The sequence below is a fragment of the Procambarus clarkii genome, chromosome 36 (assembly GCF_040958095.1).
Source record: "Procambarus clarkii isolate CNS0578487 chromosome 36, FALCON_Pclarkii_2.0, whole genome shotgun sequence".
In the NCBI taxonomy this organism is placed as follows: Eukaryota; Metazoa; Arthropoda; class Malacostraca; order Decapoda; family Cambaridae; genus Procambarus; species Procambarus clarkii.
In genome coordinates this window covers 39,623,094-39,650,588 of record NC_091185.1, presented here as the reverse complement: position 1 = coordinate 39,650,588, position 27,495 = coordinate 39,623,094, and the positions used below count along the sequence as shown (strand labels likewise).

At 39.7% G+C, this 27,495-nt stretch overlaps 1 protein-coding gene across 1 annotated transcript in view; it reads right to left on the bottom strand.

Moving 5' to 3' along the window:
* LOC138371525 (uncharacterized) overlaps positions 1 to 27,495 on the bottom strand; it is a 59,902-nt gene that overhangs the window by 26,628 nt on the left and 5,779 nt on the right. Inside the window, exon 2 of the mRNA XM_069336402.1 lies at positions 27,437 to 27,495. This exon is cut by the window's right edge and continues 79 nt beyond it. Coding sequence (XP_069192503.1) covers positions 27,437 to 27,495 — 59 coding nt within the window. The remainder of the gene's footprint in view (positions 1 to 27,436) is intronic.

Here is a 27,495-nt window from a genome sequence, read left to right as displayed (position 1 = left end):
CCACCTCCAATGTGTGTGTGTGTGTGTGTGTGTGTGTGTGTGTGTGTGTGTGTGTGTGTGTGTGTGTGTGTGTGTGTGTGTGTGTGTGTACTCACCTATTTGTACTCACCTATTTGTGCTTGCGGGGGTTGAGCATTGGCTCTTTGGTTCCGCCTCTAAACTGTCAATCAACTGGTATACAGATTCCTGAGCCTACTGGGCTCTGTCATATCTACATTTAAAACTGTGTATGGAGTCAGCCTCCACCACATCACTGCCTAGTGCATTCCATCCGTTAACTACTCTGACACTGAACAATTTCCTTCTAACGTCTCTGTGGCTCATGTGGGTAATCAGTTTCCACCTGTGTCCCCTTGTTCGTGTCCCACCAGTGTTGAATAGTTTATCCTTGTTTACCCGGTCGATTCCTCTGAGGATTTTGTAGGTTGTGATCATGTCTCCCCTTACTCTTTTGTCTTCCAGTGTCGTAAGGTGCATTTCCCCCAGCCTTTCCTCGTAACTCATGCCTCTCAGTTCTGGGACTAGTCTAGTGGCATACCTTTGGACTTTTTCCAGCTTCGTCTTGTGCTTGACAAGGTACGGGCTCCATGCTGGGGCCGAATACTCCAGGATTGGTCGTACATATGTGGTGTACAAGATTCTGAATGATTCCTTACACAGGTTCCTGAACGCTGTTCTGATATTAGCTAGCCTCGCATATGCCGCAGACGTTATTCTTTTTATGTGGGCTTCAGGAGACAGGTTTGGTGTGATATCAACTCCTAGATCTTTCTCTCTGTTCGTTTCATTAAGTACTTCATCTCCTATTCTTTATCCTGTGTTTGGCCTCCTATTTCCACCACCTAGTTTCATTACTTTGCATTTACTCGGGTTGAACTTCAACAACCATTTGTTGGACCATTCACTCAGTCTTTCTAGGTCATCTTGTAGCCTGCTACTATCGTCCTCAGTTTCAATCCTCTCCATAATTTTTGCATCATCGGCAAACATTGAGAGAAACGATTCTATACCCTCTGGAAGATCATTTACATATATCAGAAACAGTATAGGTCCAAGGACTGACCCCTGCGGTACTCCACTTGTAACGTCTCGCCAATCTGAGACCTCACCCCTCACACTGACTCGTTGTCTCCTGTTACTTAGGTACTCCTGTATCCAACGGAGTACCTTCCCTTTCACTCCAGCCTGCATCTCCAGCTTTTTCACTAGCCTCTTGTGTGGCACTGTATCAAAGGCTTTCTGACAATCCAAAAATATGCAGTCTGCCCACCCTTCTCTTTCTTGCCTTATTTTTGTTGCCTGGTCGTAGAATTCAAGTAACCCTGTGAGGCAGTACCTGCCATCCCTGAATCCATGTTGATACTGTGTTAGAAAGTTCTTTCGCTCCAGATGCTCCACTAGCTTTCTTCGCACAATCTTCTCCATCATCTTGCATGGTATGCAGGTTAGGGACACTGGTCTGTAATTCAGTGCCTCCTGTCTATCCTCTTTCTTGTATATCGGAACTACGTTTTCTGCTTTCCAAATTTCTGGCAGTTCCCCTGTTGCCAGTGATTTGTTATACACCATGGAGAGCGGGAGGCACAGTTCTTCTGCTCCTTCCTTTAGTATCCAAGGGGAGATTCCATCTGGGCCTATAGCCTTTGTCACATCCAATTCTAGTAAACACTTCCTTACTTCCCCGCTGGTAATCTCAAACTCTTCCAGTGGTTCCTGGTTAGCTATTCCCTCTCTTATCTCTGGGATTTCTCCTTGCTCTAAGGTGAAGACCTCTTGGAATTTCTTATTCAGTTCCTCACACACTTCCTTGTCGTTTGAAGTGAATCCTTCTTCCCCTATCCCTAATTTCATAACCTGTTCCTTTACTGTTGTTTTTCTCCTGATGTGGCTATGCAGCAATTTAGGCTGAGTCTTTGCCTTGCTTGCGATGTCATTTTCGTATTGTCTTTCTGCCTCTCTTCTCATCCTGACATATTCATTCCTGGCATTCTGGTATCTTTCTCTGCTCTCCAGTGTCCTGTTATTCCTATAGTTTCTCCATGCCCTTTTACTTTGCTGCTTAGATAGCCTACATCTCTGATTAAACCATGGGTTTCTCATCTTCATTTCACTGTTTTCCTTTTGGACTGGAACAAACTTTTTTGCTGCGTCCTTGCATTTTTGCGTGATGTATTCCATCATATCTTGGGCCGTCTTTTCCCTGAGTTCTGTTTCCCATGCTATATCTGCTAGGCATTTTCTTATCTCCTCATAGTTCTCATACCTCATATCTCCTCCTCATATGTGTGTGTGTGTGTGTGTGTGTGTGTGTGTGTGTGTGTGTGTGTGTGTGTGTGTGTGTGTGTGTGTGTGTGTGTGTGTGTGTACTCACCTAATTGTGCTTGCGGGGGTTGAGCTCTGGCTCTTTGGTCCCGCCTCTCAACCGTCAATCAACTGGTGTACAGATTCCTGAGCCTATTGGGCTCTATCATATCTACATTTGAAACTGTGAATGGAGTCAGCCTCCACCACATCACTTCCTAATGCATTCCATTTGCTAACTACTCTGACACTGAAAAAGTTCTTTCTAACGTCTCTGTGGCTCATTTGGGTACTCAGCTTCCACCTGTGTCCCCTTGTTCGCGTCCCACCAGTGTTGAAAAGTTCGTCCTTGTTTACCCGGTCGATTCCCCTGAGGATTTTGTAGGTTGTGATCATGTCCCCCCTTACTCTTCTGTCTTCCAGTGTCGTGAGGTGCATTTCCCGCAGCCTTTCCTCATAACTCATGCCTCTTAGTTCTGGGACTAGTCTAGTAGCATACCTTTGGACTTTTTCCAGCTTCGTCTTGTGCTTGACAAGGTACGGGCTCCATGCTGGGGCCGCATACTCCAGGATTGGTCTTACATATGTGGTGTACAAGATTCTGAATGATTCCTTACACAGGTTCCTGAACGCCGTTCTGATGTTAGCCAGCCTCGCATATGCCGCAGACGTTATTCTCTTTATGTGGGCTTCAGGAGACAGGTTTGGTGTTATATCAACTCCTAGATCTTTCTCTCTGTCTGTTTCATTAAGTACTTCATCTCCTATTCTGTATCCTGTGCCTGGCCTCCTGTTTCCACTGCCTAGTTTCATTACTTTGCATTTACTCGGGTTGAACTTCAACAGCCATTTGTTGGACCATTCACTCAGTCTATCCAGGTCATCTTGTAGCCTCCTACTATCATCCTCTGTTTCAATCCTCCTCATAATTTTTGCATCGTCGGCAAACATTGAGAGGAACGAATCTATACCCTCTGGGAGATCATTTACATATACCAGAAACAGTATAGGTCCAAGGACTGACCCCTGCGGGACTCCACTTGTGACGTCTCGCCAATCTGAGACCTCACCCCTCACACAGACTCGTTGTCTCCTGTTGCTTAGGTATTCCTCTATCCACCGGAGTACCTTCCCTCTCACTCCAGCCTGCATCTCCAACTTTCGCACTAGCCTCTTGTGTGGCACTGTATCAAAGGCTTTCTGACAATCCAAAAATATGCAGTCTGCCCACCCTTCTCTTTCTTGCCATTATTTTTGTTGCCTGGTCGTAGAATTCAAGTAACCCTGTGAGGCAGGACCTGCCATCCCTGAACCCATGTTGATGCTGTGTTACAAAGTTCCTTCGCTCCAGATGCTCCACTAGTTTTTTTCGCACAATCTTCTCCATCAGCTTGCATGGTATGCAGGTTAGAGACACTGGCCTGTAGTTCAGTGCCTCCTGTCTATCCCCTTTCTTGTATATCGGGACTACGTTAGCTGCTTTCCAAGTATCTGGCAGTTCCCCTGTTGCCAGTGATTTGCTTATACACTATGGAGAGTGGTAGGCATCAGTTCTCTTGCTCCTTCCTTTAGAACCCAAGGGGAGATTCCATCTGGGCCTATAGCCTTCGTCACGTCCAACTCTAGTAAACACTTCCTTACTTCCCCACTGGTAATCTCAAACTCTTCCAGTGGTTCCTGGTTAGCTATTCCCTCACTTACCTCTGGAATTTCTCCTTGCTTCTAAGGTGAAGACCTCCTGGAATTTCTTATTCAATTCCTCACACACTTCCTTGTCATTTGTAGTGAATCCTTCCGCCCCTATCCTTAATCTCATAACCTGTTCCTTTACTGTTGTTTTTACTCCTAATGTGGCTATGCAACAATTTAGGCTGAGTCTTTGCCTTGCTTGCGATGTCATTTTCGTATTGTCTTTCTGCCTCTCTTCTCATCCTGACATATTCATTCCTGGCATTCTGGTATCTTTCTCTGCTCTCCAGTGTCCTGTTATTCCTATAGTTTCTCCATGCCCTTTTACTTTGCTGCTTAGCTAGCCTACATCTCTTGATTAAACCATGGGTTTCTCATCTTCATTTCTCTGTTTTCCTTTTGGACTGGGACAAACTTGTTTGCTGCGTCCTTGCACTTCTGCGTGATGTAATCCATCATATCTTGGGCCGTCTTTCCCCTGAGCTCTGTTTCCCATGCTATATCTGTTAGGAATTTTCTTATCCCCTCATAGTTTCCCTTTCGGTATGCTAACCTTTTGGTTTCGGTATCCCTCCTCGAGTTCAATAACCCTTCTTCAATCAAGTACTCAAACACCAGTACACTGTGGTCGCTCATTCCTACTGGGTCCTCAAAACCGATTTCTCTTATGTCGGAGTCGTTCAGAGTGAAGACTAGGTCGAGTCTCGCTGGTTCGTCATTGCCTCTCATCCTTGTGGGTTCTCCGACATGCTGCGTTAAAAAGTTGCTTGTCACCACCTCCAATAGTTTGGCTCTCCACGTATCCTCGCCTCCATGCGGTTCCTTGTTCTCCCAGTCAATCTTTCCGTGATTGAAGTCGCCCATGATGAGCAGGTGGGATCTATTTCTACAGGCAGCAGAGGCTGCCCTCTCAATTATAGTGTTAACTGCCTTGTTGTTGTTTTCATACTCTTGACTGGGTCTCCTGTGTGTGTGTGTGTGTGTGTGTGTGTGTGTGTGTGTGTGTGTGTGTGTGTGTGTGTGTGTGTAGATAGCAAGGTAAATATCTGCCTAGCCGAGGTCCTTCTACTCTGAGTCTGTGAGGATAACTGAGGCTGCTGGGAGCATCGCTGATGCTCCTCTGTCTGGCATGACGTCAGAGGCCTACTCGCCTGTGATTGGTTACATTTCAACTGACAGAATTTGAGTATAACACCGCTCGGACACGCTACCAAGTCGACGTCCCTTGTCGACAAGCTCTGGCTAGCTATATAGTTACAATGATACTGAAAGGACCTCGGTGGCATTCAATAATGGCTTACATGTGAAATTTGCATAATAAAACATTGAAAGAAGATCAGGTGTGCGTAATACAAACAACTCGGCATATATGCACCAAAAAAAAAAATTCATCATAATAGGTGAAAATCATGGTAACAATGCTTTGATTAAATCAGAGTATTAAGAACATGTGTATGTCTACTGATCAGATATGAACAATACAACCCAAGGTATTGCCTAAACAAAATTATTAACATGTGTCAATGGCATGTGCTTGAAAACCATACAAAATTAAACAATTATTACATTAATAGAACAAAGTTCTGACCTAACAACCACAATTGAATTTCAAGATAGATAATTTTTTTTTTTCTCTTTTTTTTTTTTTTTTTTTTTTCGAAATATACAATATATTTACAAGACCAATGTACAATATATATAATGTGCAATATATTTACAAGCATATACAAGACCTGGATCAAGAAGACTAACATCTGCGTGATAGCAGTCAGGATTCACTGGCCACAATGTGGTTGCTAGAACAATAATAACTCTTATGACAAGCACTGTAAAAATACAAATGGTAGTAGACTTGACAATGGCATCTAATTCATAACAAAATAAAGTTGAGAAAAACTATACATTATATATAATGGTAATAATAAGACACATGTGGTAGAAATACTGCAATTGAGTTTTTTTTTTTTTTTCAAAACAAACAGAATAACTACAGAGTGCAATCAATTATAAATTCTGCGGATATCTACACCTAGCTCATCCAGAGCACTATACAACTCTGGCTCTGACTGAAGGTCCGGAACAGGTGAAACTTCATGCGACAAACTATCATCTTGAGAGATATCCTCGTTAACATCTAGCCAATGGACATGTGGTGAGTGCACGGTTGAAACGAGAGGTCTAGATCTAAGATTATAATTGCTAGTATGGGGTTGCTGAACATCCAGTGGTCTGTCAACCACAGGAGGTGGTGTCCGAGTAGGAGTATCTGTCTGGGTAAGTTCATTGTCATCTTCCTCATCAGTCTCGTCAACAGTCATTTTAGCTAACTTCATGTGGTCTAAATGTCCATTTATATACTCTCCTGTTAACAAGTTCTTAAGTCTGTATTTGTTACCTTTAATAAGCTCGATTACCTTATATGGACCCAAAAATTTCTTAGTTAACTTGTACATAGGACCAGACCTGTGTTGGTTAAGTATCATTACTACAGATCCAATAGTTATTTTATTGGGTTTAGCTCGTGCATTCCTTGCTAGAGTGAATTCGGCTGTTGCTTTGGACAGTTGTTCTCGTATTTTCTTGAATACTAATTGCATTTGTCTACGCTTCACTTGAACAAAATCATCTACGTTATATAAGGGAGTAGGAGGTACGTTAATCAATTCATTAGGGAGGATCTTATCTGTACCATAAAGAATAGCGTGAGGTGTGTCACCAGTAGAAACATTAATTGAAGAATTTATAGCACACTGAATTAAGGGTATAAAATCATCCCAATTGTTGTTATCAAAATTCAACGTGACTCTCAAGGCATCTAACACTTTCCTGTTAGTACGTTCAGCTAGTCCATTACTTGCCGGATGATAAGGCATGATGCTACATTTTTTGATGTTATATAAATCACACAAGCTAGTTAGAATACTATTACTGAATTCCGGACCATTATCTGAAAGGATTACTTTAGGCATACTATATCTACAAATTATTTGGTCATGGAATGCGCTGGCTATGGTTTCTGATGTTTTGTTCGGGATAGGAACTAGTTCGCAAAACCGTGAAAAATTATCGACCATTACAAGCAAATGTTTGTTCCCTTTCTCTGTTTCCGCAAAATTTGTCAATAAATCCATCGATATTCGTTCCCAAGGAGCTTTAGTTGCTGGGTACACCTGAATTGGATTAGGTCCTGAAACATGTCCCTTGTGCTGTAAACAAGTTAAACATCTGTCAACATAATGAGCAATCTCCTTAGCCATTTTTGGCCAAAAATATTTCAATCGACCTTGTTGGAGTGTACGATCCTTTCCTGGATGTGCACTTGCAGGAGCATCATGGATAATTTTTAACACAGTTGGTACCAAGACAGCTGGAACAACTAACTGACAACATTTCCTCGGGGCTGTCCCTAGCTTTACTACTCTACACAGTAAATTGTCCAACATAACTAGTTCTTTCAATGGTACTGGCGGTTTATGAATCGGGCGAGTGTCTTGCTTAGTCAAAAATTTAATGACGGGTGCCCATATGGGGTCTTGTCTTTGTTCCGTTTCTACTACTGTAGCATCTAATGCTGGGTAATTTAACTGAATCGCAGCTACGTGTCGAGAAAACGCATCCGCTACAACATTTTGCTTTCCTGGAATATATCCAAATGTGGGATTGAATTCTTGAATTGTGAGCAAATATCTAGCAAACTTTCCAACTGGATTCTTATTTTTGAACAAGGGAATTAATGGTTGGTGATCTGTAAGAACATGAACTGGGTAATTATAAATTGTATCCTTGAAATGTTTAAGTGCCCAAACAACTGCCAAGGCTTCTCGTTCTGTTGCACTATAATTTTTCTCTTCTTTGGATAATGTGCGGCTAGCATAAGCTATTGCGTGATCTCTGTGACCTTCTGTTTGAAGTAATGCAGCACCTAGACCTATGTCACTAGCATCTGTAACCAACGTAAAAGGTTTAGAAAAATCTGGATACCTAAGGACAGGTGACGAAATCAAGGCTGCTTTGAGTTTTTTGAATGACTGATCCTGGGCCTCTCCCCAAACAAAGGGTTCATCTTTTCTTTGCAACTTGTAAAGCGGAGCGGCTATAATAGAGAATCCAGCAATAAATGAACGATAAAATCCTACAAGACCTGTGAACTGTCTTACGGCTTCTGCGGTACGAGGTGTTGGAAAATCACGGCCAGCAATAATTTTTGATTCATTCAATGTAATACCTGAAGGTGTAACTGTATGACCTAGGAAATTAATCTTTTGCTTTAAAAATGAACATTTTGCAAGCTTTATTTTTAAATTAGCTTCAGCGAGCTTTGCAAGTACCTTTTCAAGGTTCTGGAAATGAGTCTGAACATCTTGCGACATGATTATGAGATCATCAAGGTAAACTAGAAGCGTACTTCCTATCAATCTACGAAATAGATTTGTCATGAGCCGTGAAAAGGTTATTGGACTACTACGCAAACCAAACGGCATTCTTTTGAAATGAAAATGACCATTGGGAGTACTAAAGGCTGTCAATTGTTTACTTTCCTCATCAAGGGGGATTTGCCAGAATCCCTGCAACAAATCTAACGTTGAGAATACTTTGTTTCGACCAATACTTTGCAACAAATCATTTAGAACTGGAAGTGGGAAACGATCAGGTATTGTTACTCTGTTAAGCTTGCGATAATCTATTACAGGTCTCCAAGTCCCATCTCGCTTTGGTACAAGAATCAATGGAGCGTTCCATGGCGAATTACTCGATTCAATTACATCACTCTGTAACATTTCTTCTACAAGTCTATCTGCTTCTGCTCTCTGAGAATGGGGAAGTCGGTAAGCTGGTACATAAATAGGCGTAGTTCCTTGTTCAAGGGGAATTTTATGTGTAATAAGAGGAGTGAGACCTAATTTTTCTCCTGGTAGAGCAACAACAGCTCTATTCTTGTTCAAAATTTTCAAAAGCTGAGCCACAGAGTCAGGAAAATCAGTAGGACTGAGGTGTTGCGCTTGCACCTCTGGCTGAGATCCCTGTTCTCCTGGTGTGAGTGTACAAACAGTATGATCCATGGAGACATCATCCACAACTCGCACCGGTAACGAGTAATGGGCAAAATCTACAACATGGGTACCAGACTGGAGATGGATATCGGCATTACTTGTGTTCGCGATAAAAAGTGAGACAGTACCATCCTGCACTGTGTGCCAGGAGGGTTCAACAAATGTACCATTCACTTTACATGTTTCACTTTCCGCAATCACATCCGACAACTCAGGCACTCCCTGAACCTTAACTCTTATTCTGGTGAGAGAATGAGGGTGTAGCACAGTGTCAGTAGCCATGGAACCACTGACTTCAGAGATGGAAGCTGCCAGGCGAGCGAGACAACGAGAATCCGTTAGGGCGTCCCCTTCCAGAAAGTCCCGATACTCATTCTCCTTAACAACTGTACAACTACTATGCTTCAATCGAGTGCCTGTTTTCTCGGGTATGCTACCACGACAATGATCTGACAAACCTACGCTAGCAAGGCGGGTGTCAACAAAATTAACATAATCTGATTGAAGGTTGAACTCGTGGCCCTGTCGATACATGCTACACAAGGGTATGACATGGTCTTTGATACTTATGTTCCAACGATGGGGAAACAATGCAATATTTTCATCAATCATGGTGTACAGACCTAAGAGAATGTCTCCAGGAAAATGAATAATGTCAACAACTAAACATGTTATAGACAATGTGACATCATTGAACTTGAGTGGGAGGTCAATTTCACCCTGAACTTTTACTTTATTTCCTGAAATACCACTTAGAAAAGGTATGTGTGACTGTTTTAAAATAGTAGGGTGCTTACTTTCAATGTCTCTAAGAGCTGAGGGCTTGACAATATTAATTTTTGCACCTGAGTCAAGAAAAACTTTTAAAACTCTACCATGTACAATGGCTGATACAAGGGGACCATCACTTGAGACTGGACAAGTTACTATTTTTGACTTATGTTGTCTGGGATATCTGCGTCTTGTTTGTGTCAAATTTACTGTGGATCCGTCAACATCTACAACTGGTCTAGAGTCAGTGTCCTCCTCTGTCAAGTGTCCAAATCTATTTTGGGTAGCTACTGAATACACAGGGAGGGCACTAGGATTGGCTAGCTTGAATTGGTTAGCGGATGGCCTTGGGGGTTTCCCGACGACATGGAGTGAACATTCTGAGCTCCAGCATTCTGTGACTGAGCATTATAATTTGAAGTTGCATTATAGCTGGGCTGGGAGTTGTAATTACGAGAGTTCTGATAATGTCTTGGACGCTGTGAGCCTCGCCAAGACTGACCATGGGAGTTACGAGGTGGAGATGTCCTTTGCCTAGCTCTACAATCCGCAGTGTGGTGACCAACTTGTTTATGGTACGTGCAATATGGAAGCCTAGAATGATTAGATTGATGAGGGGGCCGAGAGAATTGTCTAGGAGGTGATGATCTAGGGGCGGACCAACAGTCCCTTGCAAGGTGGTTACTCTTACCACAATGCCAACATGAGGGAGTGGATGGTTGTGGACTATGGCGTTTCGGCATTTTATGAGGCGGCGAATTTGACTGGGGGCTACGAGCATAGGTACGCTTCTGCGACCAAGAGTTTTGAGAATTTGTGGGAGGATGCTGAGAACTTGTAACTACATTTACAGCATCAGAGGGTGGCAACAGTTGAGCACTTCGGGGAGCTAGTTTATCTGCGGCATTGTTAATAGCCTCAAATACTTCACCAATTTCATGTTTAACACCAAAATTTTGTTGCTCAACGATTGGTTTTGTATGCTCGGGGGCAAAATGCATTAAAGTACCAAATGCTATCATTTTGGCCATAGCCTCAGGGGACAGATTATTGTCTTTATCTAACCAAGTCGAATTATTCATAGCAGAAACTAAGGCATACAGATACTGATCGAGACGGCTAGTAAACGCATTAAACGATTCACCAGGCTGCATGGTGGCATTGGCAATTTTCTTAACTAACCTATATGGGTCAAGGTCTCCTTTATTAACAAAGCGACGGCGAAAGAAATCCTTAAATTCAGGCCAAGACTGAAGGCTAACAATGGCTTTCTCATCAACAACAAAACGTGCATCACCTTTGGTTGTGTCCACGGCTGACCGTGCAATTGCTAAGTATTCGGCATCAGTAGGCTTAGAAAAACGTGCAACTGTTTTCGCTTCAACCTTACTAAACCATGATTCTAATAAACGCGATTCCCCAGCAAAAAGAGGAATAGCCATTTCCTGAGCTGATCTCTGGCCATTGGGACGAGCAACTGTTCCCATTGATTCTGAAGGGGTTTCAACAGTGGTAGGCATTGTCACAGCCGTGGAAGTAATATTTGAACGCAGATTATAATTAAGTGCACCTGGCATCAGAAATAGTATACACAAAAATAAACACAAAAAAATATCAACTTGGCTAAAGTAAAAATGGCAGAAATAAAATTATTAAATTGGGCTAGGCAAGAAAATAATTAAGAACAAGCAAATTGTAAACTAAATTTAGCAATCTTTCATTAAAAAAATGACTGGAATTAGATGTATGTAAATTAATTAAACCAGACTAAGCACAGCAATTTAGAATAAAAACTGGGAAATGCAATTGCAAAATTTCATTAAAAAGATTCAACACAACAAGTGGCAATGCAAGAAATATGGATGTAGCACATAAACTGGACACAGGAATGTATATAACTCCTATGGTAAAAGTTTAAAATAAAATGCTTAAAGGATAAATTTCAAGTTAGGTCTGGAGAAATTAAAAAAAATTATATTGCACAAATCCTTAACTGCTACTAAAACAAGGATTTCTTAATTCACTGGAATTTGAATTTACCAATAACACTCTAGGAGAACAATTAAAATTCAATGAAATTACTGTAAGAAGCAGGAATGTTGAAATCACACAGGAAAACTGTGGGGAGTGCAGTACTGAACCAGCTCCAATATTTAACAAGTCACTGAATGGTTAATTCACAGGATATTATGGGAATTATTACATAAGTCACTTTTTAACACTTGGCACGTTGTTCTCAACTAGCAATTACTTATCTCAGGGTTGTAATTTATGAGGATCACCAGTAGCCAAAGTAGGAGAAGCGTCGTGAAGATCTGAAGAGGCCCATGTGAGGCGTGTTTACAAACTGGATGCGACGGCAGCGCTCCTGGCGGCGGTGGCGCGAGACTCAGGGACCCCACACTGTTCAGGCTAGAGGCACGAAGATAAATTCTGACGACGACAATATTGCGACGATGGAATAACCAGTTGATACTTGCGACGATGGCTGACGACGATTGCAGTAGCTTGCACCCTCACGAAGCTTGATACTGTCAGCTTGGGTGGCGGTGGTGGTGGTGGTGGGTGTAATAGGTGGTTCCCACGTGGTGGCGCGAGGTTCAAAAATGGCTGGCGCGGGAAGCTTCCTTCCTCCTCACTGATGAGTGAGCGTTCTCACAGGAAAATATTGACCCTTACTTCTGAAACGTTGGCCTGGAGTAGTGGTTGATGGCAGGACCCCGGTCTGGCACAATATTTGATGCGTGGGTGGCAGGATGGCGGCTTATGGCGGTGGCGGTGGCGGCGGTTTTGGCTGGAACACGAGGCGATGCTGGGTACTGGAACTTTTGCTTCCAGAAAAAAATTTCTGGATCCCACTGCTGCTACCAGTATTCGTTTGCCTTGTTCGGGTAGAATGTAGACTCAGTAGTCGCTTCTGTATATATTTATTGACTGAGATAGCAAGGTAAATATCTGCCTAGCCGAGGTCCTTCTACTCTGAGTCTGTGAGGATAACTGAGGCTGCTGGGAGCATCGCTGATGCTCCTCTGTCTGGCATGACGTCAGAGGCCTACTCGCCTGTGATTGGTTACATTTCAACTGACAGAATTTGAGTATAACATGTGTGTGTGTGTGTGTGTGTGTGTGTGTGTGTGTGTGTGTGTGTGTGTGTGTGTGTGTGTGTGTGTGTGTGTGTGTGTGTGTGTGTGTGTGTGTGTTCGTGCGCGTGCGTGCGCGTGCGTGTTTTTGTATTTACTATTTATAATTACAAATTGTGTCTGCAGAATCGAGCTATTTAACTCTTGGACCCCCATTCTTTCTAACCAATCTATTTTTCCTCTAGTATGTCTACTACATATTATATTTCATCTTTAATACACGTGCGCACAAACACACTGCCCGGGAAGCAGCCCGTAGCAGCTGTGTAACTCCCAGGAACCAATTTACTGCTAGGTGAACAAAGGGCATCAGGGTGAAAGAAACTTTGACCATATGTTTCAGCCTAAGCCAGAGATCAAACGCGAACCCCATAGGACCACAGTAGTGGAAACCGGGCCAAGTACGTGCTATTTTGGTTTTTTTCCCACGCACGTACTTGGCCCCTGGGTTTTACGAACTTTTTTCCCACGCACGTACTTGGCCCCTGGGTTTTACGAACTTTTTTTCCACGCACGTACTTGGCCCCTGGGTTTTACAAACTTGTTTTCCCACGCACGTACTTGGCCCCTGGGTTTTACGAACTTTTTTTCCCACGCACGTACTTGGCCCCTAGATTTTACAAACTTTTTTTCCCACGCACGTACTTGGCCCCTGGGTTTTACGAACTTTTTTTCCCACGCACGTACTTGGCCCCTGGGTTTTACGAACTTTTTTTTCCACGCACGTACTTGGCCCCTGGGTTTTACGAACTTTTTTTTCCATGCACTTACTTGGCCCCTGGGTTTTACGAACTTTTTTCCCACGCACGTACTTGGCCCCTAGATTTTACGAACTTTTTTTCCCACGCACGTACTTGGCCCCTGCCATTTTCGCTCAAGGGGATTAAACGGCCGCCTCCAGTCATCCCAAAATTTCGTTAGCTCAGTGACCCTGCACCGGCATGTTAAAGGGGATTAAAAAGCCGGTCATTGGCCCCAGGGTTTTCTCAAATTTTTTCGAGGCCGGTCTACGCACCCTGAGTTTTCTCGAATCAACTTGCCTGGGGGATTAAAAGGCCGGCTCCTGGCGTACCCAAATTTCGTTACCCCAGTGACCCTGCACAGACATTGCTAATGGTCAATGACGTCACCAGCTAGCCGCTCAGCGTTCCTGCACCGGCATGTTCAAGGGGATTAAAAAGCTGGTCTATGAGTCGTGTGTTTTGCGATACAACAGTGACCTTGAAACCTAATGTAAAATACCATCATCCCTAGTGTATTTTTAATTTTATATTTACTTCCAACCATCTCCCATTGCATTTATCAAAGAGGATCATATATGTAAGGGAAGAACATAACTTCAGCACTGCAAGAAGTTATGTGTGTATTTTCAAGTTCGTCCCCTGCTGCCTGTATTTACCCAGGTCTTTTTCCTAAATATAAAACTTATCCAATTCATTCCTATTCTGTTTCATGTTGATACGTTTATTAATATTCCCCTTTACTATGACCATTCAGTCACAACTCTATCATGTCACCCCTATTTCTTCTTCGTCGTCGTTCTAGAGAATGTAATTTGAGCTTTGACAATCTTTATTGAAGGATCGTTTATTATGCATAGGGCAAAAAATAATATGAAAAACTGCTATCAGTCGTTTATATGAAAAAACAAAGCCCTGGGCATTGGTGATTTCAATGCGTGTTCAGTAGTAAACCAATATTGTCCTTAACCACATACACGTCTCACATTCGCTCAAAACATACCTCTCGCACCTTGCTGTTGCATATAACAAATAAAAAAACTCATTCAGTAAAAGCAAGCCTCTAATGTTTGAAAATAAGGCCTTCTGCGGCGCGAGGCGCGCTAAATGCGGATCCCAGGAGGTTCGCACATAAGTGTGAACTCTTAATCTGGCTTAATACCTCACCTATACTCTGTGCTTCATCAGAGTTGATATTCAGCTACAATAGCTCGTATTTTCGCTCATTGCTTATATTTTTTGTTATTCATAAACCCGATCAAACCATCCTAACCTAACCTAACATATTATATATAACAAACAAATACATTCTACAGACCAGTTATTGTTGTTGTTTAGTGACATCGTGAAAAGCGACCTCAGGTATAGGGATAAGGTATTGATGGTCATTAGCATATAGGTGTGAAGGTATTACAGTACCTTACTGGTCAACTATGTATGACGTCACCAGACAACCAATGCGACCTTTAGCATCCTACCTGTATATGTACTGTATTTGATATTATTATTAAAAAATGACTAGACTAACCATCCCCACCTAACCTAATCAGAGGTTTAAGAACATACATTTTAGTCATCCGCAACTGTAAGCATTATTCAGTGATAAGTTCAAAACTCAAATAGAAGCCCAAACGTCGTACTGCAATTTAAGCAGAATCGTACATCTGGAAGCATAGCAGGTGAGCTGAACATAAGAATAAAGGTAACTGCAGAGGTCCTATTGGCCCATACGAGGCAGCTCCTATATATTTCCACCCAATCTCATTCATGTCCACCCTATGCTTAAAACAACCAAGGGATCCCACTTAAAGTATTAGTTTACAATAATAGTTTGAATAAATAGCTCTTATTCTAGTTTTATACACAACAGCAATTATGAAACCCTATAGCTAGATATTCTACTATAATCCACAGGTAGTTAACACACATCTGGCAGTACAGCAGATTAATGGTTGTGTTCATAGGCTAGTCAACTGTCCTCACATTCATCAAATAGATATCTAAATGTAGCACCTCAATTCATCCATCTAGCAACTCAGCTGGATGCTAGCCACTATATCCATAGGCAAATCATTTCTACACCTCAAAGAATCCTAGTCTTGCTACGCAAATCAGGTAACTTGTTTCTAAACCAACAGTCGCAAATACAAGCATACAAACTACTCATACTCCAAAACCTATACATTCATAGAGAATAGCCTAGTTTTTTGCCCCATTTCCCCATTAATCAGATGCAATTTATGCCATGCACACAAAAAATACAGCATCTACACACCAAATATGCCATTTATGCACAAAATATATTATTTACACTCAAAATATGCCATCACACAAAAAATGACATTTATAGACAAAAATATAACATTTACATGCAAAAATATGTCAGTTGGACATGAAAATGTAGCATTTACGCAATATTGCATGGACACTCAGAGTATGACATTTACACAAAGTACGGTATTTTGCACAAATATATCAAAATGCTTATGCATTTAGACAATCAAAAATGCGCTTTCACTAAAATTACACAATTTCACAAACATAATTTTCACAAAATACCCACACATTGTCTCATAAACCAAAATACACTTACACCATGAAGATCTATTTTATCAGATTACATAGCTTACACAAAATACACAATTTTCACACACAAATACAGTTGCACCAGTTCCACTTCAACAAATTAAAAATACAACTTGCATAAATGCACTATTATCACAAAAATTATTATAAAACATGGACAATTATTACACAGTTTGTGTAATTATTTTACATCTTTGCACAATTATTACAAGAAAACTTGCTATATAATTACTCAACTCGCACAATGACAATCAATACACAAAGGTATAAATAAACAATTCGTCCATATGCAATTACACAACATGCGCAATTAATACACAACTTATACAATATTACACATCTTTCATATTTATTACACACAACTTGCACAAATGCATATCTAGCACAAATACGTACAATACAAAACTACCCTAAATATGAAAATACACAACTAGCATAAATACACGATTTACACAAATACAATTGCGACATTTACACAACTTGCTCAAAAATATAATCAATACACAACTTACCAAAATATGAACAATACATAACTAGCACATATTCATTAAATACACAACTAAGCAATTTCCGCAAATACACATACAAAAACATATACAATTAATACATACAACTTGCACAAAACAATACACAATTTATAGAAATATAATCAATACATAATTGCAATAATCATACAACTTATGCAAAATACATAATCTGCACAATTAATATACAAGTATATTAATTGTACTATGTATGTACAAACACAACCAACTAGGTCAAACAATACACAATTTGCATGATATTTTTCTGGGTATATTTAGGACATTAATTATAATATGCTGAGTTTAACCAACTCCCCAAAAGTCAGAATTTCACATATAAAAATGGTGCATATGACTTAAGATGAGCTCAATATATAACACATTCTTTTTCCATTAAGATATCAACATTATTAGTGCTAAACTATTCATCTAACATATGTCCACTGTTTTTATGTCATATTAATACCTTCCTTGTTACATCCTCTCCAATCAGACCACCCATATTTATGTATTTATTCAAACCATCTAACAGACTTATTTGTTCTAGCCTTAGTTATGTTAGGGCAGGTGGGGTTAGGTGAAGTCAGTATTTTCTATGATAATTTTAGACGAATTTGCTATATCTTATCAAAATGCATCTTGTTAAAACTTAAATTCATCTAAATCTATCAAAAATATACTTATACTACGCAAATTTTACTAAATTCAACCTAGCTAAACTAACTAAATATGAGCATCCCATATCCTCACATACAAGCCTATGTCGTCTCTGTCCATACATTATATGAGTCTGCCATATAGCTCGAACCCCAAATAGGAAAATTTACACTATTTCATAAGCATACTAGTTCATTACCCTAAGATATTATATATGTCCTTCCCTACACCACCTCACCTGACCTGACCTGGCATAATCGAACCTAGATTTAGTTCAAGTTGGTGAAATTTAAGCTATGCCACTTTAATTCGACATAATTTATGGCAATTTCCACCAAATATACCAAAATGTTGCATAGCATAGCACTGCCAAAGCCCATTTTCTCCTATTCCATACTACCCTACACAACCTCACCTAACCTGACCTAGCATATCCAAACCTGGATTTGGTTAAAGTTGATGAAATTTAAGCTATTCCCACCTAAATTTGACCTAATTTAAGGCAATTTCCACCAAATATACCCAAATGTTGTGTATCATAGCATCGCCAAAGCCCATTTTTACCTACATTTTCTCCTATTCCATCCTACCCTACACAACCTATCCTAACCTATCCTAGCATACCCAAACCTGGATTTGGTTAAAGTCTGCGAAATTTAAGCTATCCCACATAAATTCGACCTAATTTAAGGTAATTCCCAACAAATATCCCCAAATGTTGCGTATCACAGCACTGCCAAAGCCCATTTTTACCTACTTTTTCTCCTATTCCATCCTACCCTACGTAACCTTACCTAACCTATCCTACCATATCCAAACCTGGATTTGGTTAAAGTCTGCGAAATTTAAGCTATCCCACCTAAATTCGACCTTATTTAAGGCAATTCCCACCAATATATCCAAATGTTGTGTATCACAGCACTGCCTAAGCCCATTTTTACCTACATTTTCTCCTATTCCATCCTACCCTACGCAACCTTACCTAACCTATCCTAGCATATCCAAACCTAGATTTGGCTAAAGTCGGCGAAATTAAAGTTATCCCCATATAAATTTGACCTAATTTAAGACAATTTCCACCAAATATACCCAAAAATGTTTTGGAACATAGCATGGCCAAAGCTCATTTTAGCTGAGTTTTCACCTATTCCAACCTGCCCTAGACAACCCTACCCAGCCTCTCCTGGCATATCCAAAGTCAGATTTGATTATAGCTGGCAAATTTATGCCTTTCCAACCTAAATTTTACCTAATTTAAGCCAATTTCCACCGAATATACCCAAATGTTTTGTATCTTAGCATAGCCAAAGTTCATTTTAGCTGAGTTTTCACCTATTCCAACCTGCCCTAGACAACCCTACCCAGCCTCTCCTGGCATATCCAAAGTCAGATTTGATTATAGTTGGCAGAATTTATGCCTTTCCCACCTAAATTTTACCTAATTTATGCCAATTTCCACCGAATATACCCAAATGTTTTGTATCTTAGCATGGTCAAAGTTCATTTCACCCAAGTTTTTCACCTATTCCATCTTACCTTACACAGCCTTACCTAACCTGACCTAGCATATCCCAAACTAGATTTGATTAGAGTTCGTGAAATATATGCTTACTCACCTAAATTCAACCTAATTTAAGACAATTTCTACCCAATATACCCAAAATGTTTTGTTACATAGCTCAGCCAAAGACCATTTTAGCCGAGTTATCACATATTCCAACCTACCCTACATAGCCTTACCTATCCCTGACCTAGCAGATTTGATTAAAGTTGGGGAAATTTAAGCTATCGCCATCAAATTGGAGACAATTTCCACCAAATATGCCTAAATGTTGTGTATCATAGCACAGCCAAAACCTATTTTATCCACATTTTCACCCATTCCAACTAAACCTGGACCCAACCTCTGATGCGACATATACTCAGAGAAGTGATGTTTTTTGGATATGAACCTAAATGCCCGTGCCTAACCTGCAAGGGTCTTGGAGCTTTGTTGAATATTTTATCTATTTTTCTTCGAAAACTGAAGTTTTGGATATGAACCTATCCGCACTGTGCCTAACCTGCTAGGTTCTTTGTTGAACATTGTAACCATATTCATAAAAAAAGTGATGTTTTGGATATGGACCTAACAGCCCCTCTCCTTTAAAACTTGGAACTGTGTTCAATATTGTAGATATAGTGTTGGGTATGTGTTTTGTTTTTACACATCAACCCAACCGTCCTGGATCTAACCTCCCTGCATCTAACTTCAAATTTATCGTAAATATGGAAGGACGTGTTGTTTGTGCAACAACCCAACCGTCCTGGGCCTAACCTCCCTTTATCTAACTTCAAATTTATCATAAATATGGGAGGACCGTGTTATTTGTGCATCAACCCAGCCGTCCTGGGCCTAACCTCCCTTTATCTAACTTCAAATTTATTGTATTTATGGGAAGAAGGTGTTGGTTATGCATCAACCCAACCTCCCTGGACCTAACCTCTCATACACGAATCTTGGTTCAACATTGCATCATACTCGTAGCATATTTTTTTTCACATAATTCATCCATCCTCAACCTAACCTCTATTACCTGGGGGGAGGGAGGTTAATGGAAAATATGATAATAATGGGAATTTTCTCTACATCAGTTCAACTTAACCATCCTTAACCTAACCTTAGTTAGAAAGGGATATAACTCACCAAAACTATTTAATTACCATTTACCTTATTTTCCTTATCCTAACCTATAACTAGAGGGTTTAGACCCCCCTTTACCTCGAAATTATACTATATATTTAAGGTAGGAATATATTTTCACATATAAACCTAACATTCCCCAACTTAACCCTATACTATAATTTCGAGGTAAAGGGGGGTCTAAACCCTCTAGTTATAGGTTACGGATAAGGAAAATAAGGTAAATGGTAATTAAATAGTTTTGGTGAGTTATATCCCTTTCTAACTAAGGTTAGGTTAAGGATGGTTAAGTTGAACTGATGTAGAGAAAATTCCCATTACTATCATATTTTCCATTAACCTCCCTCCCCCCAGGTAATAGAGGTTAGGTTGAGGATGGATGAATTATGTGAAAAAAAATATGCTACGAGTATGATGCAATGTTGAACCAAGATTCGTGTATGAGAGGTTAGGTCCAGGGAGGTTGGGTTGATGCATAAACAACACCTTCTTCCCATAAATACAATAAATTTGAAGTTAGATAAAGGGAGGTTAGGCCCAGGACGGCTGGGTTGATGCACAAATAACACGGTCCTCCCATATTTATGATAAATTTGAAGTTTGATAAATGGAGGTTAGGTCAAGGACGGTTGGGTTGATGCACAAACAACACGTCCTTCCATATTTACGATAAATTTGAAGTTAGATGAAGGAAGGTTAGATCCAGGACGGTTGGGTTGATGTGTAAAAACAAAACACATACCCAACACTATATCTACAATATTGAACACAGTTCCAAGTTTTAAAGGAGAGGGGCTGTTAGGTCCATATCCAAAACATCACTTTTTTATGAATATGGTTACAATGTTCAACAAAGAACCTAGCAGGTTAGGCACAGTGCGGATAGGTTCATATCCAAACTTCAGTTTTCGAAGAAAAATAGATAAAATATTCAACAAAGCTCCAAGACCCTTGCAGGTTAGGCACGGGCATTTAGGTTCATATCCAAAAAACATCACTTCTCTGAGTATATGTCGCATCAGAGGTTGGGTCCAGGTTTAGTTGGAATGGGTGAAAATGTGGATAAAATAGGTTTTGGCTGTGCTATGATTCACAACATTTAGGCGTATTTGGTGGAAATTGTCTTCAATTTGATGGCGATAGCTTAAATTTCCCCAACTTTAATCAAATCTGCTAGGTCAGGGATAGGTAAGGCTATGTAGGGTAGGATGGAATATGTGATAAACTCGGCTAAAATGGTCTTTGGCTGAGCTATGTAACAAAACATTTTGGGTATATTGGGTAGAAATTGTCTTAAATTAGGTTGAATTTAGGTGAGTAAGCATATATTTCACGAACTCTAATCAAATCTAGTTTGGGATATGCTAGGTCAGGTTAGGTAAGGCTGTGTAAGGTAAGATGGAATAGGTGAAAAACTTGGGTGAAATGAACTTTGACCATGCTAAGATACAAAACATTTGGGTATATTCGGTGGAAATTGGCATAAATTAGGTAAAATTTAGGTGGGAAAGGCATAAATTTTGCCAACTATAATCAAATCTGACTTTGGATATGCCAGGAGAGGCTGGGTAGGGTTGTCCTAGGGCAGGTTGGAATAGGTGAAAACTCAGCTAAAATGAACTTTGGCCATGCTAAGATACAAAACATTTGGGTATATTCGGTGGAAATTGGCTTAAATTAGGTAAAATTTAGGTTGGAAAGGCATAAATTTGCCAGCTATAATCAAATCTGACTTTGGATATGCCAGGAGAGGCTGGGTAGGGTTGTCTAGGGCAGGTTGGAATAGGTGAAAACTCAGCTAAAATGAGCTTTGGCCATGCTATGTTCCAAAACATTTTTGGGTATATTTGGTGGAAATTGTCTTAAATTAGGTCAAATTTATATGGGATAACTTTAATTTCGCCGACTTTAGCCAAATCTAGGTTTGGATATGCTAGGATAGGTTAGGTAAGGTTGCGTAGGGTAGGATGGAATAGGAGAAAATGTAGGTAAAAATGGGCTTAGGCAGTGCTGTGATACACAACATTTGGATATATTGGTGGGAATTGCCTTAAATAAGGTCGAATTTAGGTGGGATAGCTTAAATTTCGCAGACTTTAACCAAATCCAGGTTTGGATATGGTAGGATAGGTTAGGTAAGGTTACGTAGGGTAGGATGGAATAGGAGAAAATGTAGGTAAAAATGGGCTTTGGCAGTGCTGTGATACGCAACATTTGGGGATATTTGGTGGGAATTACCTTAAATTAGGTCGAATTTATGTGGGATAGCTTAAATTTCGCAGACTTTAACCAAATCCAGGTTTGGATATGCTAGGATAGGTTAGGTGAGGTTGTGTAGGGTAGGATGGAATAGGAGAAAATGTAGGTAAAAATGGACTTTGGCGATGCTATGATACACAACATTTGGGTATATTTGGTGGAAATTGCCTTAAATTAGGTCAAATTTAGGTGGGAATAGCTTAAATTTCATCAACTTTAACCAAATCCAGGTTTGGATATGCTAGGTCAAGTTAGGTGAGGTTGTGTAGGGTAGTATGGAATAGGAGAAAATGGGCTTTGGCAGTGCTATGCTATGAAACATTTGGGTATATTTAGTGGAAATTGCTATAAATTATGTCGAATTAAAGTGGCATAGCTTAAATTTCACCAACTTGAACTAAATCTAGGTTTGATTATGCCAGGTCAGGTCAGGTGAGGTCGTGTAGGGAAGGACATATATAATATCTTAGGGTAATGAACTAGTATGTTTATGAAATAGTGTAAATTTTCCTATTTGGGGTTCGAGCTATATGGCAGACTCATATAATGTATGGACAGAGACGACATAGGCTTGTATGTGAGGATATGGGATGCTCATATTTAGTTAGTTTAGCTAGGTTGAATTTAGTAAAATTTGCGTAGTATAAGTATATTTTTGATAGATTTAGATGAATTTAAGTTTTAACAAGATGCATTTTGATTAGATATAGCAAATTCGTCTAAAATTATCATAGAAAATACTGACTTCACCTAACCCCACCTGCCCTAACATAACTAAGGCTAGAACAAATAAGTCTGTTAGATGGTTTGAATAAATACATAAATATGGGTGGTCTGATTGGAGAGGATGTAACAAGGAAGGTATTAATATGACATAAAAACAGTGGACATATGTTAGATGAATAGTTTAGCACTAATAATGTTGATATCTTAATGGAAAAAGAATGTGTTATATATTGAGCTCATCGGAAGTCATATGCACCATTTTTATATGTGAAATTCTGACTTTTGGGGAGTTGGTTAAACTCAGCATATTATAATTAATGTCCTAAATATACCCAGAAAAATATCATGCAAATTGTGTATTGTTTGACCTAGTTGGTTGTGTTTGTACATATATAGTACAATTAATATACTTGTGTATTAATTGTGCAGATTATGTATTTTGCATAAGTTGTATGATTATTGCAATTATGTATTGATTATATTTCTATAAATTGTGTATTGTTTTGTGCAAGTTGTATGTATTAATTGTATATGTTTTTGTATGTGTATTTGCGGAAATTGCTTAGTTGTGTATTTAATGAATATGTGCTAGTTATGTATTGTTCATATTTTGGTAAGTTGTGTATTGATTATATTTTTGAGCACGTTGTGTAAATGTCGCAATTGTATTTGTGTAAATCGTGTATTTATGCTAGTTGTGTATTTTCATATTTAGGGGTAGTTATGTATTGTATGTATTTGTGCTAGATATGCATTTGTACAAGTTGTGTAATAATTATGAAAGATGTGTAATATTTTATAAGTTGTGTATTAATTGTGTATGTTGTGTAATTGCATATGGACGAATTGTTTATTTATACCTTTGTGTATTGATTGTCATTGTGCGAGTTGAGTAATTATATAGCAAGTTTTCTTGTAATAATTGTGCAAAGATGTAAAATAATTACACAAACTGTGTAATAATTGTCCATGTTTTATAATAATTTTTGTGATAATAGTGCATTTATGCAAGTTGTATTTTTAATTTGTTGAAGTGGAACTGGTGCAACTGTATTTGTGTGTGAAAATTGTGTATTTTGTGTAAGCTATGTAATCTGATAAAATAGATCTTCATGGTGTAAGTGTATTTTGGTTTATGAGACAATGTGTGGGTATTTTGTGAAAATTATGTTTGTGAAATTGTGTAATTTTAGTGAAAGCGCATTTTTGATTGTCTAAATGCATAAGCATTTTGATATATTTGTGCAAAATACCGTGCTTTGTGTAAATGTCATACTCTGAGTGTCCATGCAATATTGCGTAAATGCTACATTTTCATGTCCAACTGACATATTTTTGCATGTAAATGTTATATTTTTGTCTATAAATGTCATATTTTTGTGTGATGGCATATTTTGAGTGTAAATAATATATTTTGTGCATAAATGGCATATTTGGTGTGTAGATGCTGTATTTTTTGTGTGCATGGCATAAATTGCATCTGATTAATGGGGAAATGGGGGCAAAAAACTAGGCTATTCTCTATGAATGTATAGGTTGTGGAGTATGAGTAGTTTGTATGCTTGTATTTGCGACTGTTGGTTTAGAAACAAGTTACCTGATTTGCGTAGCAAGACTAGGATTCTTTGAGGTGTAGAAATGATTTGCCTATGGATATAGTGGCTAGCATCCAGCTGAGTTGCTAGATGGATGAATTGAGGTGCTACATTTAGATATCTATTTGATGAATGTGAGGACAGTTGACTAGCCTATGAACACAACCATTAATCTGCTGTACTGCCAGATGTGTGTTAACTACCTGTGGATTATAGTAGAATATCTAGCTATAGGGTTTCATAATTGCTGTTGTGTATAAAACTAGAATAAGAGCTATTTATTAAAACTATTATTGTAAACTAATACTTTAAGTGGGATCCCTTGGTTGTTTTAAGCATAGGGTGGACATGAATGAGATTGGGTGGAAATATATAGGAGCTGCCTCGTATGGGCCAATTGGACCTCTGCAGTTACCTTTATTCTTATGTTCAGCTCACCTGCTATGCTTCCAGATGTACGATTCTGCTTAAATTGCAGTACGACATTTGGGCTTCTATTTGAGTTTTGAACTTATCACTGAATAATGATTACAGCTGTGGATGACTAAAATGTATGTTCTTAAACCTCTGATTAGGTTAGGTGGGGATGGTTAGTCTAGTCATTTTTGAATAATAATATCAAATACAGTACATATACAGGTAGGATGCTAAAGGTCGCATTGGTTGTCTGGTGACGTCATACATAGTTGACCAGTAAGGTACTGTAATACCTTCACACCTATATGCTAATGACCATCAATACCTTATCCCTATACCTGAGGTCGCTTTTCACGATGTCACTAAACAACAACAATAACTGGTCTGTAGAATGTATTTGTTTGTTATATATAATATGTTAGGTTAGGTTAGGATGGTTTGATCGGGTTTATGAATAACAGAAAATATAAGCAATGAGCGAAAATACGAGCTATTGTAGCTGAATATCAACTCTGATGAAGCACAGAGTATAGGTGAGGTATTAAGCCAGATTAAGAGTTCACACTTATGTGCGAACCTCCTGGGATCCGCATTTAGCGTGCCTCGCGCCGCAGAAGGCCTTATTTTCAAACATGAGAGGCTTGCTTTTACTGAATGAGTTTTTTTATTTGTTATATGCAACAGCAAGGTGCGAGAGGTATGTTTTGAGCGAATGTGAGACGTGTATGTGGTTAAGGACAATATTGGTTAACTACTGAACACGCATTGAAATCACTAATGCCCAGGGCTTTGTTTTTTCATATAAACGACTGATAGCAGTTTTTCATATTATTTTTTGCCCTATGCATAATAAACAATCCTTCAATAAAGATTGTCAAAGCTCAAATTACATTCTCTAGAACGACGACGAAGAAGAAATAGGGGTGACATGATAGAGGTGTGACTGAATGGTCATAGTAAAGGGGAATATTAATAAACTGTATCAACATGAAACAGAATAGGAATGAATTGGATAATTTTTATATTTAGGAAAAAGACCTGGGTAAATACAGGCAGCAGGGGACGAACTTGAAAATACACACATAACTTCTTGCAGTGCTGAAGTTATGTTCTTCCCTTACATATATGATCCTCTTTGATAAATGCAATGGGAGATGGTTGGAAGTAAATATAAAATTAAAAATACACTTGGGATGATGGTATTTTACATTAGGTTTCAAGGTCACTGTTGTATCGCAAAACACACGACTCATAGACCAGCTTTTTAATCCCCTTGAACATGCCGGTGCAGGAACGCTGAGCGGCTAGCTGGTGACGTCATTGACCATTAGCAATGTCTATGCAGGGTCACTGGGGTAACGAAATTTGGGTACGCCAGGAGCCGGCCTTTTAATCCCCCAGGCAAGTTGATTCGAGAAAACTCAGGGTGCGTAGACCGGCCTCGAAAAAAAATTGAGAAAACCCTGGGGCCAATGACCGGCTTTTTAATCCCCTTTAACATGCCGGTGCAGGGTCACTGAGCTAACGAAATTTTGGGATGACTGGAGGCGGCCGTTTAATCCCCTTGAGCGAAAATGGCAGGGGCCAGTACGTGCGTGGGAAAAAAAAGTTCGTAAAATCTAGGGGCCAAGTACGTGCGTAGGAAAAAAGTTCGTAAAACCCAGGGGCCAAGTAAGTGCATGGAAAAAAAAGTTCGTAAAACCCAGGGGCCAAGTACGTGCGTGGAAAAAAAAGTTCGTAAAACCCAGGGGCCAAGTACGTGCGTGGGAAAAAAAGTTTGTAAAATCTAGGGGCCAAGTACGTGCGTGGGAAAAAAAGTTCGTAAAATCCAGGGGCCAAGTACATGCGTGGGAAAAAAGTTCGTAAAACCCAGGGGCCAAGTACGTGCGTGGGAAAAAAAGTTTGTAAAACCCAGGGGCCAAGTACGTGCGTGGGAAAAAAGTTCGTAAAACCCAGGGGCCAAGTACGTGCATGGGAAAAAAGTTCGTAAAACCCAGGGGCCAAGTACGTGCGTGGGAAAAAAACAAAATAGCACGTACTTGGCCCGGTTTCCACTACTGACCACGACTCCCGAGTGCATACCAAGTATGTGTACACCTGATCGTAATATTTCTTTGTTGCAAGAATATGTCTCTTAATATGTGATCCTGTCCGTTCAATTCCTTTTTGGGTAGATAGGTGTTCTAATACCCTGTCCTGCAGCAATAATTACACGTCATATCTCGCCGGCAGATTTTTCCTTCATTCACGCGTTTGGAAAAATCATCGGATAGAATGACGAAAGGGCAAACACTGACCTGGGTTGCTGCAGGTCACAGACGCACAAGGGTGAGTCAGGCACTGTTGGAACACCCAG